The following is a 19,649-nucleotide window of genomic DNA, read 5'->3' as shown; positions in this document are numbered from 1 at the left end:
TATTCTTCCTCCTTATACGGCATGGATGATGAATAAGCAGAACAAAATAACAAAGAATTTTATGGGAAATGTGTTACAGCTGCTCCTTTGACCCTAAAAAATATCCCATCACCATCGTCAGGTCGTGTTGTAAACACACATACTATGTGGACACAGCAGAGTTCTGATCTGACAAAGGTCACATTAACAAGCAACAATTACAAGCAAGGTCACTTTACAAACATCAGTTATCTGTGTGCTCGTTCCTGGACATTATTCCTAGTTTTTCGTCGACATGTAATATCGGTGTATTTAAATGTCATAATTTTTCATAATTATGAGTTTTCATAATTATTTCAACAAGTTTGATAATTAATCTGTCGTGTTATAAGGTTTACAGTCTCTGGTTCCACTTTGTATAACGTGAGGGTCATCTGTGAACTGAATCATGGTCGGTGTGACAGAACCTCTTAAATGCTGAAGAACATTTGCATGTCAGGCTGCCGGCAGAAGGATTACAATCAGACATTTAGTTATTGATTCTGTCTGCAGCTTTTTAGAGTTTCTGTGCTGTGTTTAAAGTAATTGTGATCCAATCTGTTCCCAATTTTATACAATAACATAGCATCCTTTCATCGTTACAGAAGCTAATGTGACAACTGACTGTCGGGCGGTATTGCCCGCTTCTATGATCTTACCCTTCACAAACAACAGGAAGGAGACAGGGAAGGAGACGACAATCATTTGTCTCCAGTGTCCTCCTCTGAGCCTGAATAATCTGGCTAATCTCAACTCTGTGCTTTGTTTGTGACTCTGTGCTCTGTCCTCAGGCTTTGGCAGAATGCGGCCGAGTCGAGTCCAGAGTGTGGTCTCCAGCCAGGGCAGCCTGGACTCGGACATGCAGGGTAAGTGCTGCACCAAGACAGATGGTGTCTGACTGTCACGGCTCGTGTCAGGAGAGGTCTGAAGAAGGAGGTGGTCACTTCTCACCAGCTTGTTAGTTTTACATTTTCAAAACAGACCCACAGCATGAAAGTTACCCCGACCTTCAACATGCTACCTCTTGCTTTAATTTCAGTTGGTCCAGCTTTGAATCGAAATAGTTTAAAACCTTTTTTTGCATCTTGAGCTCACCAGCTCAGCTATTTAGTAAGTAGTCTAAATTTCACTTGGATGAACGGCTCCATCTTGTGGACAATCTACATCATTAGATTTTCTGAATAACAGGCAGAAATACTGTAGGTCCTGTCGTCGGTCCAATAGTGACCGGCATGACCTAACCGATCAATGTCACCATGACCCCATAACGTTGCCTTTTCGTCACTTTGACTCTGTTGTGTGTTTGAAGGTTACGATGGCGGCAGCAGCGACTCCGAGTGTGAGAGCCCCACCCTGGATGAACAGGAGTGCCAGTCGCCTCTGATGCCCGACTTCTGGCTGATTGTCAAGATCCACCAGGACAGAGTGAAGGTCTACTCCCATTCCAGGTCAGACAATCCTCAGACTGTGATGAATAGTACGAAACTGTGTGGCTGAGGGGCTCAACGTCGGAGGTGCGTTAAACGAGGAATCCTCAGCCTTGAAAGCCCGCAGTTTAGGAGGAGAGGGCCCATAAACACGTATGCTCACACCAACACACACACACACATTGAGGGATGATGTATCGTCCACACAAGGCATTTAAAACAGCACTTTGTGGGCTTGTCGTTACACATTTTGTTCAAAATAAAAGTGTGAGATGAGGAAATGTTCTGCTTTAATGACATCAGTCAAATTGTGTGTTGTCCTTACTATAGATACACATTTTCACCATAAATTGTAAAAATAAATAATATACATGTAGATATAAAGGAAAATGCCTTTTCGCTGAGTGTGTAGCTTTATTAAAACACAGTTCCATGGACGGACTGTCGCGTGCTCGAGTCCGGCTGGTTTGTGAATCCCATCCATGTCTGTTGCAGGTGCTTAACGGCAGGCAAAGAGGTCAGTGCTGAGGAGCTGGAGAAGAAGGAGGAGGAGCTTCCTGAATACCAAGACCTGCATCAGATGGTGGTCAGGAGGATTGGCGAAATCTGCAGAATAGTCAACCAGGTCGGTACTGCAGCCCTCTGCACACTGCACCACAGACTGTTTGACATGAAGTCCTTTGTGACTGTGGTTAAAGGAGCATCGGGATAGCAGCAACGCAATATAAGATGCAGGTGATGAAGTACAAATGTAACACCATTGTGTGTTTTGTCTGTGCAGCGCATGCTGCTGCAGGATTTACACGACAGCCATGTGTGTAACTCTCTGCTGGTGGCTGAGAGCGAGGAAGACATCTGGAAGAACGAGTCTCTCTACAGGCAGCGGATCAACACCTCCGACGGTAAGTCAGAACATACCGATACTTCATTTAGGGCGATCAGACCCTTGATTGTCTCAATACCCTCATATCTCCCCCTGACGGCACAGACTACAACACGGAGGAGAGCTACCAGGCCAGAGACTACCTGGCAGCCACCATGCAGTTCATCCCCGGACATTTTGCCTGCGACGTGGTGTGGAGCACAGTCATCCACATCCACCCCCGCCTCAAGATAGGTCCCAACATGGGCGTGTCCAGGGGTGAGTGGCAGATCCGAACATGTTCCCCTATATATTGAGGGAACATGTTGTAGATTTGTTTTGTATTTTGCAGTTATTGTCTTCACTTTGTAGAGCGGCTGAAGAAAAAAATATTGATCTTTGATAATTATATGTTCATGGAAAATAAATGAACAGAGAAAGCGAAACAAGACGAGGTGGAAACCTAGCAGCATTTATTCATAGATGATTTTAGTGCTGGCCCATTCATAAAGACCAGGATACTGGATCCCAAGGCGGCGCCTTTTCAGTCCAATTCATTAGAAAACTATACAACATGTAAAATAAAGTGCATAAGAAAAGTGAAGTAAATGACCTTTGAGTTGGACATTAGCCACACCCACTGTGCCTTTGTGCAAGGCACTTACCTCATGCAGTGGAACTGGCAGGTGGACTGTGCACACTAGTGTGTCATTGTTTCTGACGTTTCTTTACAGCAATCGTGTGCCAGAAGTTATTTCCAAGCAGCTTTCAGCCACAACACCCTCGATCAAACTAGTTCTCAATGTTTTGTTTTCATCTATTGAAATGAATGGATTGCTTATTTAGCTAAATCTGCATCTGTGTGCTTGTCTCCCTGTCGCAGCGATGCAGGCCCTGCGCTCAGTGCTCAACTCTTTCTGTGTGGTCAACAGAAAGAACATGTTTGTGTACCAGGAGCGCACAACTAAGTCAGTCTACTACCTCAGGTTAGACTTTCTCATCACAATTCAATCTGGGCGTTATCATTTCCTCGCTGGATTTCAATCTTTCTCTGCTCAGGCTCACGTTTACTGTTGCCACACGACGACGAAGTTTATTTTGCGGGAACATTTTTCATCAGTCTGCTGAAATAAAAATAAAAATGTTCTTAAAACAGCAATATGGTAGAGAGGAAATTGAACCGCCGTCAAACACGGCCCTGCGAGCAAATATAATTTCTGGATGGCCCCGGGCCAGATGGTGGAGCTTCCACATCACATTGTTAACGGTGAGGTTGGAGGGAACACTCCTGTATCCTCCCCGTCAGTTCACAAATCATTTCCCAAGACCGGAATGAAAAAGATTTATCACGAGAGAGCGAAGATGGGACGTGTAATCGGAACACGCAGCGAAGATGGCGTTTTTTCTGAAAGCAACATCAGCCGTTAAACAGCTCCAGTAAATTGTGGATGTTTTAAGGCTGTTCTCCTCCATATTGGACCTTAGTGCTGATGTGCTGACAACAGAAGGCCATCAAATTGCAGCACACATCACGTTCATAACTAATCGACATGGACAGCGATTATTAACTTTAATATTAGGACTTTGACCATTTTCTGAATCAAGTATTGTAAAGTGTTCCAGTACACACATCTGCTTTCAAATATTGCCACTTTTATTTTTATATTTTTGTTTGCCAAATTCAATTAAATTAGATAAGACAAGATATAAGATAGAACTTTATTATTCCAGTAGGAAATTGTTGTTTTCGAATTTGATCAAATATTACAATAGACGAAAAGAAGAAACATGCTACAAATGAACAATAGAGTATTAATAATTATTAAATGTAGAAGAAGTAATACAGAAACCGGTTCAAAAAATAATAGCGATAAGTGTGAGTTAATATAGGAAAATAAAATGCAACAAAAATTAGAAGAATTAAACCAATACTATAGTGTAAAATAAGTAACACTAACACCAGTGCCTAATACTGTATACACTAAAATAGAAAAGACTTAAAATTGAGTAATATTTTTTAGGATATTGCTAAATGATACAACATTACATTGCACATAATATATTGAAAGTAATATTGCCCGTTAATATTGTTCTCAATGTAAATTTTTTTTTTACTGTGAAAATCCAGTTTCTGTTCCCTTCAGATTGTCCGTCTGCCCCTCTGTGGCCTTGGAGGCAAACATTCAAGCTGTATTTGACAGGTCCAGGGTTATTTGTTGAGCTGGCCAAGCTCATGAAAGCCCACATGAACCTGGGCTTTGTCCCAATTTGACCATTTCACTTGGACAAGCATGACATGTTTTCAGATGGGTCATTCTTCCTTTGTCTTGCAAGATATCATCAGCCTTTACGGTTTGGTTGCTGCAATTTATTTATCTTCAACACTTTCTTGGAAACATGCATTATTTGAGTGGCTGAGGGACAAGAAGGATGAGGGATTTAAGGATAGCATGGTCCGTGGGTGACTTTTGATATGAATGGCAGAAGATGTGATTGTTCTAAAAGTATGATAAGTACATGTCTGTAACTCGCGTATTGTCACAGAGACATCCATCCAGACATACCTGTGGCTTGTGTCTATCTCCAGACTCTCTGAAACGTCGCTGACGGGGAAATACTCCGACGTGGACGGAAACCTCCACATGACTCGCTCCATTGGGCTCGCTAGGAGTCAAGAGCCCTTGATTTCTGACGAACTTATGGTAAGTGAACAAATGCAGTACACACAACGACAAATACACTTATTTAAGACTTGAGACGTGAAAGAAAAAAGCTGAGGAGACTCCACCTCATGTTAATATATATTGAAAAGCATGAATAACTGATATGATTACAGAGACACATATGCTTAATTTTAAATTAAACAATTCAGTTGAAACTTGACGATGACTTGTCTTTAATAACTTGACTGACTGACTTGTTCTTAATGACTTGAGACTTCACTGACTTGTTTCTGATAACATTCTCAATCTGGATCAGGGCGGTTGCCATATTGTTGGCATCATCGGTGTCTCTGTCCTCAGGGCTCCAGGTCTTCCCTGGATGGCTCACGACCAGTTGGACAAGTAGACAAACACATCCTGCTGCAGGTGCATGGAGTGGGAAATGCAGGTAAGAGCTGGGAAATATCAATGGCTGATGATGATTTACATTTCTAATATTAGCCAGAGTGATTCATGATCAAATGCTACTGTGGTAATAACAAATCCAAGGTAAAGCTGAGATTTCTTACTGGCATCCAGTTGGCGTCGAAGAAATTGAAGAAAGGAGTATTTTCTTAGGCGTCAGAAGAACATAGATTATTATGGTGTTCTCTGCTACTTAAGAACATGGCTTTTCTACACACGTGTCTCTGGGTCATAAGGCCAAAAGGTGAACTGAGTTTGGTGGGTTTCCTGGAGAAAAAACTTGCACATCTGTGTATATTAAGAAAAAAACTAAATGGGACTGGCGAGGATTCTGGAACCAGCTGAGTGATTGTGATGATTATTGTGTACTCGAGCCTTGGTGTCACCTTTTCATTGGTGCATTGTTCAAGTCTGTTAAAAAGGGCTAAAATAATCAAGACCAACAACTATTTCGAGTTAAGTGTCATTAACATAGCAGCCAAACTTGTGCTATGGGATCTTGACCCTCAGTGGGAACCATGGCAAGAATTTCACCTCTGGTCTGATGCCCCTCTGAACATCGTCTGCCGTGCGGCCACAATGACCTTGATGCCCCGCCCGCACTGTCCCAGATGATCTTGTTGTTTTCTCCTCTGCCTCTTTCCTGTCAATACGTCCTTTAGACACCGGTGTCTTTTGTTGAGATTCGGGATTTGAGCAACACAAAGTCAAATGTTGCACACTTACCTGTCGTGGGTTTGATTTATTACAACCCCCGGAAAACCAGATTTAAGAATGCTGTGCTGAGAGGCGGGTCTTAGGTCGACCATTAGAACAATAAATAACTTTTTTAGTCACAAACTGAGGCTAGTTTAATCCAAACTGTATTTTGTCTAACGTGTGTATAACTGCAACTCTGGGACACACGGGAATTATTCAAACAAACTGAGCTAGACAGACAAACAAATAACTTTTAATATATTGAGATACCCACGTAACATGTTGACAAGTGCCCTCATTACTCTGCTGAACTGAGTATCGTCAGTCTGAAATACTGAAGATTTGTAATTATATATCTGACAACCGATCGGTATTATGAGTTGTTTTGCCAAAGGTTAATTTAGGTAATATTGTCTGTTTATCTGAAGAGAAATCCCTGCTACCCTGGTGAACATGGTAAACGGGTTAGCGTTAGTTTCAAGTTTCAAGTTTCAAGTTTCAAGTTTTTATTGTCACATCCCCTTTTATACAAGTATAATCGGTTTGTGAAATTCTTATGTGCAAAACACCCGACAGCAGTAGCAGACTAAAAAAAGAATAAGAATGAGAATAAACTATACAATATCCACACAAAAAGAAGAAAGTATTAACAATATATATATAAAACAATGTAATAGAATATACATCATGACAATATATATATATAAAACAATGTAATAAAATATACACTTTTTTGAGACAATATATATATATATGTATATACATACAATATATATATACAATATATATATATATATAAAACAATGTAATAAAATATACACCATGGCCATAGATATTCACAGAATATGTTCTGGTGTGTAGTGTTAATGAGGGTCTCAGTCCTTGTTCAGCAGCCTGATGGCCTGACTGAAGAAGCTGTCCCTCAGTCTGTTTGTCGACACTTGATACTGCGGTATCGCCTGCCTGACGGTAGAAGGGTGAACAGTTTGTGGCCGGGGTGGTTATTGTCTTTCATCATCCGTTTGGCCCTGGCCACGCACCGAATGGTGTATATGTCCAGGATGGAGGAAGCTCACCTCAACGATGTACTGTGCCGACCGCACCACCCTCTGTAGTGCCCTACGCTCCAGGGCGGTGCAGTTCCCGTACCAGACGGTGATGCAACCTGTCAGAACACTCTCGATGGTACTGGTGTAGAATGATCTGAGGATGCGGGGGGCCATGTTGAATTTCCTCAGTCGCCTAAGGAAATACAGGCGTTGTTGGGCCCTTTTCACCACGTGAGTGGTGTGCGTGGTCCATGTGAGGTCCTCGGAGATGTGCACGCCGAGGAACTTGAAGCTGCTGACCCTCTACTGCAACTCCGTCTATGGAGATGGGGTGTGCTCTCCTCTCCGCTTCCTGTAGTCCACGATCAGCTCCTTGGTCTTCTTGGCGTTGAGGACGAGGCTGTTCTCCTGGCACCACTGTACCAGTGATCCAACCTCCTCCCTGTAGGCTGTCTCGTCGCCGGGTGATCAGCCCCAACACTGTTGTGTCGTCAGCAAACTTGATGATGACGTTGGAGCTGTGCATGGCCGTGCAGTCGTGGGTGTACAGGGAGTAGAGGAGAGGGCTCAACACGCATCCCTGAGGGGCTCCGTGTTGAGGGTCAGCGGCTCTGAGGTGGTACTGCCCATCCTCACCACCTGGCGGCGGCCCGACAGGAAGTCCAGTATCCAGCTGCACATGGTAGAGTGCAGGCCTAGACCTCTGAGCTTGGTGTCGAGCTTGGGGAACAATAGTGTTGAACGCTGAGCTGTAGTCCACAACCAGCATTCGCACACAACAGTTCCTCCCTCCAGGTGGGAAAGGCGGTGTGAAGTGCCATGGCAATGCGTCGTCGGTGGATCTGTTTTGACGATATGCAAATTGCCATGGGTCCAGCGTGGCAGGCAACATGGAACAAATGAAGTCCTTGACCAACCTCTCAAGCATTTACTGACAATCGAGGTGAGGGCTACGGGTCTCCAGTCATTCAGGCAGGTTACCTTGGGGTGTTTGGGGACAGGCACAATGGTGGACATCTTGAAGCTCTCAGGAACAACAGCCTGGGACAGGGAGAGGTTGAAGATGTCTGCGAAGACTCCTGCCAACTGGTCTGCACATGCTCTGAGGGCGCCCGGGATGTGGTGGGACCTGCTGCCTTCGGATGTCCACCGGCAGAAGGCTCTGCGCGTCGGCCTCTGAGATGATCAGCAGGCTGGTCTCCTCGGGCGCTGCCTTGGCGGGCTGCCGTTCACGTCGAACCGAGCAAAGAATGTATTTAGCTCGCCTGGGAGGAGGTAGAGTTCTCTTCACCGCTGGTTCTCCTCTGAAGTCCGTGATTATCTGTAGCCCTTCCACACCTCTCACGTCATGGCTCTTGAGCTTTTCCTCCACCTTGTTCCTGAACTCCCGCTGGCAGAGCCGATGGTCTTACGGAGGTCGTGGCGGCTCTTTTATTCCGCCATATTCCGAGTCAAAGGCGGTGTCTGGAGTGCAGCGAACATCGCCATTTATCCACGGTTTCTGGTTGGGATATAGTTAGTCACTATACTAAACATGAGCAAGTTAACACGGTCACTGAGAATTCCCTTAATCATTCCAACCCAATAATCTGATCTGCCTCCTTATTGTTCCCACTTGCGGCTTAGCACGCCTCATTATCATGTTATGAGGACCGTGAGCATCCACCCTCCAGTCTGAAGCACGACAGTCTCACAGCCGCTTGCGTGTTCATGAATCTCAGAGGCAGAAATCGGGGTGTTGGCAGTAGCTTACTGTAGATCAGAAACAGCTGTGTGAAGATGAAATACTTCCATCCTTAGCGTAGCTCTGCATTTGATTAGAATATACACTTTTATTAATCCCCAAGGGGAAATTAGTTCTCTGCATTTAACCCATCCTTAGTTATTAAGGAGCAGTGGGCTGCGGTGAAGCGCCCGGGAAGCAGCTGGGGGTTCAGTGCCTTGCTCAAGGACACTTCGACTTGCAACTAATGGGGAGAGCGGGGATCGAACCCACAACCCTGCGGTTGCAGGACGGCCCTCTTAATTCACAAGTTGACATTTCACAGTGGTATTTATACCGTCACCCTCCATCTGTGGATGATTTGTGAACAAACATTGCTCTCTAAGCTCGGAGAGAAGTCGAGCGAGGGCGGATCACGCATGAATGGCAAAGCAGTTCTCAATATCTCCCTCCATGCCTTTGGGCTAATCGTGTTGCTCGTGGTGTTTTGGGACGAGGCGTTTTGGAGCTGGATGGCAGTCGGTGCATTGAATGCCTGAAGCAGCTCCTCAGTGGTTTGAGCCGGGACTGATGCAGCTCCACCGCACCGACGGCACGATGTTGGAGACCGGTTTGTGAACATTCTCCTCTGCACTTGGTTTCTCAGCGAGTGTGGCTTTTGTGTCACTACTCTAGACTGTGGATGTTTTAGTCCCAGTCACGACCGTTATGTGTGCTTGTGTTCTCACTGAGACAAATGTAAAATATTTTATCGGCCTTACACAAAGCTTTATGATTCACAAATCTTGGAGAATAAAACACCAATCGCGATCATGTACTATGGATGGAGTTCTTAAGATTGACAGCAAGTTGTCGGGCCATTCATCCAACAACACAATGAAGCCCCCCCAAAGACAAATAGGATCAGCTTTAGATGTAATTATTCAAAGATATCTTTTATCTATCGTCCTTTCAGTCCTTTTAGAAATGAACCAAGAGGAAAACACTTAGGTCCAACAGACATGATGAAATTAAATCATATTAAAATCAGTATTGCAAAGCTCCAGAAGAAATATCTTTTAAGTATTATTATCATGACCAAGCTGCTTTGCGTGCTCCCAGATGTGAACGTCAGGGATTATTGATTACTGATGTGTGTGTGTATATATATATATATATAGATATATATATATGTGTATATTTAGATATGGTTATATATATACATATATATATATTAGTGCTGTGAAAAATAACGCGTTAACTCAGTTAATTAAATTACAGGTTTAACTAGTTAAATTTTTTACCGCATTTAACGCATGCGCAGAATGACCTTCCAATCCGTCTGTTGTTGGTCGTCTCTAACCAGCAGCATGTCATTCCGTCTCTTGTGTCGCGTTAACACGACTCCGATTTCCGTCTCGCGCGCCGCAGAGCTCGGATGCCGGTGTGTGCGCGCACATCGGGACGAAAGAAAGTCACTTGCAAAATGAGCTTCCAATACACCACTTCAATCTGAACTCTGTCCGCTCTCATGCAGACGGTCTGTTCATCGGTAATGATCCTTCCGCAGGTTCACCTACGGAAACCTTGTTACGACTTTTACTTCCTGTAGATCAGGGTCTCAACACGTCGATCGCGACCTGCCAGTCGATCGCGTCGTAGTGTCGTAGATCGCATGACATTAAAAGATTGGCCCGCCCCTGACATGTTCTCTAGAGCACGTCTTTGTTCTTTTATTAAACTAAACGTCTGTTGTTGATCGTATCTCCACAGCAGCATGTCATCTCTGTCTCTTCGCGTTGCGTAAACACTTATCGATCTCCGTCTCGTGCGCCGCAGAGCTCCGTGCGCGCGCATCGGGACCGAGCAAAAAAGTCACTTGTCAATCTGTCCACCTGTCCGTGTCGGTGAGGTTTCAGCTTTGCAGCGGTGTCCCCGCCGTCCCTTTCATCACGGCCCAGTTCATGAAGAAAACCCACACAGTCAGTTTGCCTCAGCAGCTGCTAGAGGAAGACTAGAGGCCTTTAGATTGTATCGTGGTGGAGTTAATGGTTGACAAACAAGAGAAAAATGTTCTGTTTAACCCTCCTGTTACCTTTACATTTACTAACATATTTTACCCTCGGGGTCAATTTGACCCCAGCAATTAAAACCTCCAGAAAATTATTAGAATTAATATTGCTTCCCAAGTTTAAGTGAGAGGTACTTTATGTTTGTTTGTTGACTACCTAAATAGCCCTTTAAATAAATAAAAAAGTTTATATTTCTTATATGTTTGACACAGTGAAAAACAGCCTGGGGTCAAATTGACCCCAAAGAACACCGACATTAAACATTGAATGGGGTCAAATTGACCCGAAAGGTAACAGGAGGGTTAAACATTCTGTTTAGGATGAAGATGTATTAATGTTCCATATGGAAGAAAACTGCTAAATAACTGCTGAGTTGCAGCACCATTGTATAGAAGAATGTATAAATGTATATATCCGTCTTTTGTCATAAATCTCTATGTTCTCACAAAATATACCGAGAATATCGGTAATATGTGATTAATCATGATTAATCCACAGAAACCTGTGATTAACCCGATTAAATTTTTTTATCGTTTCACAGCCCTAATATATATATATATATATATATGTGTGTGTGTGTGTGTGTGCAGTTTTAGTTCAGCGATATGATTGGACAATTTACCTTATGCTGCTGTGCTCCTAATATATTATCCAAACTAAGTTAAATTGCCCTTTTGTTCAGATAAATTGGAGCAGGCTGCTGTTCCTCCCGTCGAGGCCTTGATGGCACTGTTGTGCTGGCTGGGATTACATCAGCAGTTTCTGATAAACACAACTCATTAAAATCACCGTCCATGTCCCCCGTCATATTGAACATTCAACAATGATGTCTAGTCATGCCACTGGCTCGTGCACGTATGATAACGTATGTATACAGTACATAATCCTGACACACAAATACTGTAATGGTAAAATAAGTGATTGAAGTCTATAGGTAGGTTAAATGAAATGATTTATTATAAACTCCTCCTTTGCTCATTGATGTAAGGTCCTGACTTCTTTCTGTCATTATTTGACCTGAGATCAGAGAGCGTTCTTGTTGGATGCAGCACATCTCCATCAACCAAAACTAAGAGACAGTCGGCCTGGATTAGACTCCATACTTCTGAGTCCTGGGTGTGACCGGCTCTCAGTCTTAGTGCTGTTTGAAGTGGGCACGGTGGATGCTCAGAGGGGACGCTGTCCAGTGGGTGGAGCGGCAGAGTTTTTTCTAACCCTCTTTATCTTATGATTGGACAACTGGTGGTTGTCAGTCGTCATCATCTTTCTTTTGACGCTTGGTGAGAAGCAACTGCTGCCGCTCGAGATGGAAGGTCTCTCCGGATCCTGTTGCTTTCATCATCTTGATGACACGCACAGTGTCCTCTATAATGTATGAATAGGAGGTTAACATTGCATATTTTTGTCTACCTGCCCGTCTACCTGCTCACCTACCTGCCCGTCTACCTGTCCGTCTAACTGCTTGTCTACCTGCTCCTCTACCTGTCCGTCTACCTGTCCATCTACCTGCGTGTCTACCTGTTCGTCTACCTGTCCGTCTACCTGCCTGTCTAACTGCTTGTCTACCTGTCCGTCTACCTGCCCGTCTACCTGTCCATCTACCTGCGTGTCTACCTGTTCGTCTACCTGCGTGTCTACCTGTTCGTCTACCTGTCCATCTACCTGCGTGTCTACCTGTTCGTCTACCTGCGTGTCTACCTGTTCGTCTACCTGTTCGTCTACCTGCGTGTCTACCTGTTCGTCTACCTGCGTGTCTACCTGTTCGTCTACCTGTTCGTCTACCTGCGTGTCTACCTGCCCGTCTACCTGCGTGTCTACCTATTCGTCTACCTGCCCGTCTACCTGCGTGTCTACCTGTTCATCTACCTGTTCGTCTACCTGTTCGTCTACCTGTCCGTCTACCTGTTCGTCTACCTGCGTGTCTACCTGTTCGTCTACCTGTCCGTCTACCTGTCCGTCTACCTGTTCGTCTACCTGTCCGTCTACCTGCGTGTCTACCTGTTCGTCTACCTGTTCGTCTACCTGCGTGTCTACCTGCGTGTCTACCTGTTTGTCTACCTGCCCGTCTACCTGCGTGTCTACCTATTCGTCTACCTGCCCGTCTACCTGCGTGTCTACCTGTCCGTCTACCTGTCCGTCTACCTGCGTGTCTACCTGTTCGTCTACCTGCGTGTCTACCTGTTCGTCTACCTGTTCGTCTACCTGCGTGTCTACCTGCATGTCTACCTGTTCGTTTACCTGTCCGTCTACCTGCGTGTCTACCTGCGTGTCTACCTGTTCGTCTACCTGCCCGTCTACCTGCGTGTCTACCTATTCGTCTACCTGCCCGTCTACCTGCGTGTCTACCTGTCCGTCTACCTGTCCGTCTACCTGCGTGTCTACCTGTTCGTCTACCTGCGTGTCTACCTGTTCGTCTACCTTCCCGTCTACCTGCGTGTCTACCTGTTCGTCTACCTGTTCGTTTACCTGTCCGTCTACCTGCGTGTCTACCTGTCCGTCTACCTGTCCGTCTACCTGCGTGTCTACCTGTTCGTCTACCTGTTCGTCTACCTGTTCGTCTACCTGTTCGTCTACCTGTCCGTCTACCTGTCCGTCTACCTGCGTGTCTACCTGTTCGTCTACCTGTCCGTCTACCTGCGTGTCTACCTGTTCGTCTACCTGTCCGTCTACCTGTCCGTCTACCTGCGTGTCTACCTGTTCGTCTACCTGTTCGTCTACCTGTCCGTCTACCTGCGTGTCTACCTGTCCGTCTACCTGTCCGTCTACCTGTCCGTCTACCTGTCCGTCTACCTGTTCGTCTACCTGTCCGTCTACCTGTCCCCGTCTACCTGTCCGTCTACCTGTCCGTCTACCTGCGTGTCTACCTGTCCGTCTACCTGTCCGTCTACCTGCGTGTCTACCTGTTCGTCTACCTGTCCGTCTACCTGTCCGTCTACCTGTCCGTCTACCTGTCCGTCTACCTGTCCGTCTACCTGTCCGTCTACCTGCCCGTCTACCTGTCCGTCTACCTGCCCGTCTACCTGTCCGTCTACCTGTCCGTCTACCTGTCCGTCTACCTGCCCGTCTACCTGTCCGTCTACCTGTCCGTCTACCTGTCCGTCTACCTGCCCGTCTACCTGTCCGTCTACCTGTCCGTCTACCTGTCCGTCTACCTGTCCGTCTACCTGTCCGTCTACCTGTCCGTCTACCCATTCAATGCTTGTCTACCTGCCCGTCTACCTTCCCGTCTACCCATTCAATGCTTGTCACCGGATTCTTCCACAAGCTGTTGTCTTATCAGCTGTGAGAACAAACACTAGTCATGTTCATTGTTGACGTTGGTAATGATCATGTTGGGGGCTTGGCTTTGGAGGGAGGCCTGGAGGGTCGTGCTGCCGGTGTTGCTGACTTGGCGACCTTCATGCTAGATTTAGCAGCTTTTGGAGCCAGTGCTGCTGCCTACTTTCATTATAAAGGAGTTAGCAACTCTTGCTGGGTTTTTAGGTTGTTTTTTAGGTTTTAGGTTTGGCTGATGGAATAACACCTTTGGTGCTTATTTCCTTTTCATGGGTCTGTTGTGATGCAGAAAGTTTGCAGCAAAAAAGTTTTCTTAGATTTTCAAACCGCCCCATCCTTGAATGCAGACCACCTGTTATGATGTGGCCAGATTCCATTTCGTGGCCATTTTCGCCGTAACGTTTGTGTATTTCTGTGGATGATACAGCGATGTTTATCCACTTTATTTTCTCAGGTCCAGAGATCACAGACGAGCTGCTCAAGGTGCTGCGTAAGCGCCTGGATGAGACCACCTTGGACATCATCACTGTCATGCTGGTCAGGAACTGCAAGTTGACACCGGCCGATGTGGAGGTAAATTGCTCGTGGTCTCATTTTTGTAGAAATAAATTAAAACACCAGAAAAACACCTTCTTGTTTTTGGTGGCTTCCCTGTAGTTCTGTGTACACTCCCAGAAGTATGAGTTTATATTCCCACTGTGGCAACCAGAGAGTACAATGTATTTGGATGAAAGCCATTACACAATGTTGTCTGCTCAGTTCATCCAGCCCTCTGGATCTCCAGCCACTGAGGTGATGACTTTCGGCCTCCCCCGGTACTGCCTCCCTTGGCTCCCCGCTGTGGCGCACTACCTCAGGCAGAACCTCCTCATCTTCCTGCATGTACCCAAGTACACTGACAGCAACACGGCGCACCACTTCAAGGTACAACCCAGGTCGACTTAGTATTATTAACCTAATAGTGTAATATGCTATGTTAATGCTCTTAACTGATGAGGTGCAGCTGAGCAGGCCACCAGACACGTGTAGCAGCCCCTTTGCTCTGACATCGCTTCATGTCTATTGGTCCATGTGTGTTTATTCTTTCTGGTTTATGTGTGTAGTAATGAATGAAAATTGAATTTCCCCAATAATAAGGAAAAGTGTATCTTTTCTGCATCTTTCTATTTGTCCTGGAGTGCCTGGAAAATATAAAAAGGCTAGATATCAAACCTTTCTTTGAGTTACAGACGAAGGCCAACATCTTTGGAAAGTTCTGCTTCATTAATACTGAGGTCATATGTTGTAGCTTCTTTTACATAGTTTCTGTCTGCTCAGAGGGCTTTCTAATGCAATAGCGAGGTAATTGCTGCGATCCGGGAACATGTTCAGCACCATCGCTACAACAAAGTCTGACAGGGCAAGAAACACAAGCAGTCAGATAATTGGGAGGGAAAAGAAAAAAAGAAGAAAAAACAACAGCCAAATTGTAAAAATTACTTTATTTGAAGGTCAAATAAGAAAGTTAACTCACACAATGTGATGGTAATAAGCCCGCACTGCACAGGACAGCTGTGTATGTGCAACTACATTAAATACAGCAGGTCAAAGTTGAAGCTGGAAGTATCCAGTTTCTCTAGAAACTGAGATTGATGTGAACAGTGTCGGTCAAAACATTCCCATTTACCTTTTGTTTGACTAAACCTTTGGCATGTACAAAAAAGAACCATGGATCAGAATGACCCATTATTTAGGCCATTATTTATCTTACAGGAAATAATGGAAACAAATATTATTCATACACTGTCGCAAAATACTTGGGGCTAAAAGCTTTGTGACTTAGTCAAGACACACTAGTTATCAAACTACCAAAGGTGAAGAGCTCATTATTTGCACATTAGCCAGCCGACATGCTCGCTAGTAGAGCTGCTACACGGCAACTATTTACATTTTTTAAGAAAAAGAAAAGTCAGAATGATCTGATTCCAGTTTTTTAAATGTGAATAGTTTCCGGTGTCTTTTCTCCTCTGTGACGGTAAACTGTGCGCTATATATTTAAGCTAACTTTTTCACTAGCAGTGAGCTAGTTAACGTTTTCACTTATTCAGAACAATATTCCACATGTTTGAGCTATCCTGTGTTATGGAACTGTTTATATAACAAACCATGACCCTTTAGTGGAGAGCAGGGTTACGTAAAAGTAGATTGCGCTGACAGGCTACATTAGCCTTTGGGCAACAGCGCCGATTTACATGTCCAACCTCTCCAAAGTGGAGTGGTGTGACCAGAGGGAATCAGTTGGACATTGCCGTCAATTTGCTTTTCACTCTTCTATAACGAGAGGAACACTCATGTGTGTCAACTTTGGTGCTAACACCAGGGATGAGTTGGCTAGCATAAAGACTGGAAGCGGAGGGAAACAGCTAGCCTGGCTCTGTATTTCAATTCAGTTTCAATTCAGTTTATTTGTATAGCCCAATTTCACAAATTACGAATTTGTCTCTGAGTGCTTTACAATCTGTACATATAGAACATCCCTGTCCCAAAACCTCACATCGGATCAGGGAAAAACTCCCAATTTCACAAATAAACCTACACTTCTGGAGCTAATTAATATGATATGATATTTGTACCCATACACAAACACTCATATTTGGGGTTTAATATGCATTATAGCTACCCTACCTAAGCATCAGGCATGCACCTATATGTAAGTTCCAAGAGTTAGGAGCGAAGGAAAAGGAAGAACATATTTCAGCAGCCATCTAATGATATCTCTAGCTCACTAACCCTAGAACCCCTCGAGCTGCACTCTAAATGTCTGAGCAGCAGTGGAAAGATATATATCATAAAAAAAACTAAGCCAACAGTCCGGCTTTTTTTAAGTCCCCAAACTTCTTTGACTTGTAAAAATAAGTAATTGCTGTTTGCGAATAAAAATGCCTCCCTGCCCTGATAGATAGCTGTTTGACATATGCAAGGGCACTAAGAACAGCTCTGTTCAACGTGATCTGCATTTAGAATGAATAAATCCTAAATATGGGAGGCTCCCAGCTCTGCAAAACTGTAGCAAAGACTAAAATAATCTTTGACAAGTCTCAATGTGATGTATGAAATACATGCGGACTTGTGTGGTTTGAGCTTCCAGGGCCTGATTTGCTCTCCTCTTCTGTCTGCAGCACTACTTTCATTCGAACAGTGACTTGGCTGATGGTGATATCTACCTCTACAATAAACCTGGAGGCCAGGGGACGGGAGGAAAAGGTAATCACATTCCCCCAGCTCTGTGTGTGTGTGTGTGGGGGGGGGGGGGGGGGGGTTCTGAAAAGTGAAGCCAATGTTATGGTGTCTTAACCCTGCATTCCCTCTCCTGACCACTTGGTTCAGGAGAGGGAATAGAAGTTTGGTTGTCTAGAAGTATGAGAAAATAACTTTACTTCTCTCCGTTTTCCAAATATGGTCAATTCACTGGTGGCAAAAAAACAGGATGATTAATGATTATTTATTTAATATGGTGCAAATGTCACAACTGAAATTACTTCTGTTTGTTAGTAATTGATTTTTGATGAATATCAGCGCAATAATTATTTTGTATTTTTTAAAGGTGGATTCCTCTTTGTTTCTCCTCTGCACACCAAACCCTCATTTTACAGGCTTTCACCGGACACATAACACATCTCTCTATAGGCGTTATTGGCCAGTGCAGTTTGTATTCATCCTTGTGTGGATGACTTCCTGTTAACAGCACCACTCTCATGGTTTGCTTTTATGCAAATCAAGAATAAGAGTTGAGCTGAGCCCTCTGTTTTGTCTCCTGCTCCATGTACCTCAGTCAGTGAGAGCTGCTGCTAGAACTCGCTCTGTTTCCCTGAACAGTGTGAACACGTCGCTGTGCACAGAGAATACACGACTCCGCCATCCTTCAACAGCTACCACCAAAAGGGCCAATAATTAATGATGTAAATGACGAGTTTACCGAATTAAAACCCTTCATTTACAATTACTAATCTGCTATCGCTCATTGCCATTTCAACTTAACATTTGGCTCCTAATCATGGCGCTACATTTTTCATTTGTGGAACACGCTATCCTGGGTGGGCCGGCTGAAGTAGCTTTGTACATTAGGCACAAACAGCAAAGGTGCTGTATAAAATCACACTGTTGCTTATGCTGAATATAGAAGTTTGGTTCGCAGTCAATACGTATTAGGCAGAGGAGTCTGACTGTCTATTGTGAGTAGTACTGTCATGGTAATTGATTATTTCCTCTGTAAATCCCAGTTAGGGTCATATTTAAGTTTGAAACCGGATGTAAGTGTTGTTACTGCTTTGAATTGGATTAACAAACACAGATCAGCTGACAACTAAACCCACTGAACCCCGAAACCCGTCGGCGGGATTGAAAAGCATGTTTTCTTCAAACAATTGCCAATAGTACATCGTTTATCGCCAGATTTCCACTTTGTTGACGGTCCTTGAACCTGAAGCTTAAAATTGGGATCTTTCATCAAAGACATCTTATTCTACATGTTGGCCAAAATAAACCTTTTGAAGTAACCATATCCTGTAAAAAACTTTACATACTGAGTTTCTCAGCAACACAAGGCCGCCATGATTGACTCATCTGAGTCGATGCTAACACTTGTGGACACTTGGAACAATGTTGTAGATACAGGTTCCAGTGTTTTTCGATTTGTGTTAAAAACTGTTTGGTTTCTGACTTCAGAGTACTGCGATCCTCACCTTAAGTCCTTTTTTAAAATGACTTGTACCTTTCAACTCCGAAACACTGAGGGCTCCGGCACTCATCCAACTTAGCTGTCTAACTACTTTTTAATTGCTGTGCGGAGGAGCTCTGAATCCGTCTCATTTGTTTAAGCAGCTGTGGAACAAAGTGCTCAAGTCGTATGATGCTACCTGATCCCTGCCCAGCGTGTGAAGTAACTATAACCTCTTCCTGTCAGCTAATCACCAGCTGCGACGGCCTCGCCGGGTTGTTTTCACCTTGTGTGTGTGTCATCGTGGTCAAATGTGGCCCTGGAGATCCCTACTGTAGCAGGAAGTACCACAAACAACCTGACATGGTCCTCACATAAGAAAGATTATAACTGGCTGTATTTCAAATGTTTCATATAAAATGTAATGACAGAAAAGAATAGAAAGCATCCTGACTGCAAAGATTACAAACTGGTATGGGACGTCCTGAGCATCAGTGATGTTGGAGACAAGAGGAGCCGGCTCGCTGCTCGGGTGTTTATCGGTGTAACAGGACATCTTCCCTCTTATTGTGAATGGATAAAATGATGTGGCCATTGTGCTGTTAATAGTAAAAGAACATGATTATTGTTAAACTAGTGTCAACACTTCTCCTTTGTGGCATGTTAATGCAGATGTGTCTCCTGTCTCTCCAAGACACCCACCGGCTGCATGCATGGTGC

General features: G+C 44.4%; 1 protein-coding gene across 6 annotated transcripts in view; it reads left to right on the top strand.

Moving 5' to 3' along the window:
* Positions 1-19,649, top strand: part of szt2 (SZT2 subunit of KICSTOR complex) — a 95,240-nt gene that overhangs the window by 28,559 nt on the left and 47,032 nt on the right. For all 6 annotated transcript variants that reach the window (XM_056414259.1, XM_056414260.1, XM_056414258.1 and 3 more), the window contains 11 exons: positions 810-884; positions 1,328-1,466; positions 1,941-2,070; positions 2,227-2,347; positions 2,434-2,586; positions 3,191-3,293; positions 4,895-5,009; positions 5,331-5,418; positions 14,688-14,806; positions 14,993-15,157; positions 17,392-17,476. In XM_056414259.1, coding sequence (XP_056270234.1) covers positions 810-884; positions 1,328-1,466; positions 1,941-2,070; positions 2,227-2,347; positions 2,434-2,586; positions 3,191-3,293; positions 4,895-5,009; positions 5,331-5,418; positions 14,688-14,806; positions 14,993-15,157; positions 17,392-17,476 — 1,293 coding nt within the window. The remainder of the gene's footprint in view (positions 1-809; positions 885-1,327; positions 1,467-1,940; positions 2,071-2,226; positions 2,348-2,433; positions 2,587-3,190; positions 3,294-4,894; positions 5,010-5,330; positions 5,419-14,687; positions 14,807-14,992; positions 15,158-17,391; positions 17,477-19,649) is intronic.

The sequence above is a fragment of the Pseudoliparis swirei genome, chromosome 5, assembly GCF_029220125.1.
Source record: "Pseudoliparis swirei isolate HS2019 ecotype Mariana Trench chromosome 5, NWPU_hadal_v1, whole genome shotgun sequence".
Lineage (NCBI taxonomy): Eukaryota > Metazoa > Chordata > Actinopteri > Perciformes > Liparidae > Pseudoliparis > Pseudoliparis swirei.
This window is presented reverse-complemented; position numbering and strand designations above follow the sequence as displayed.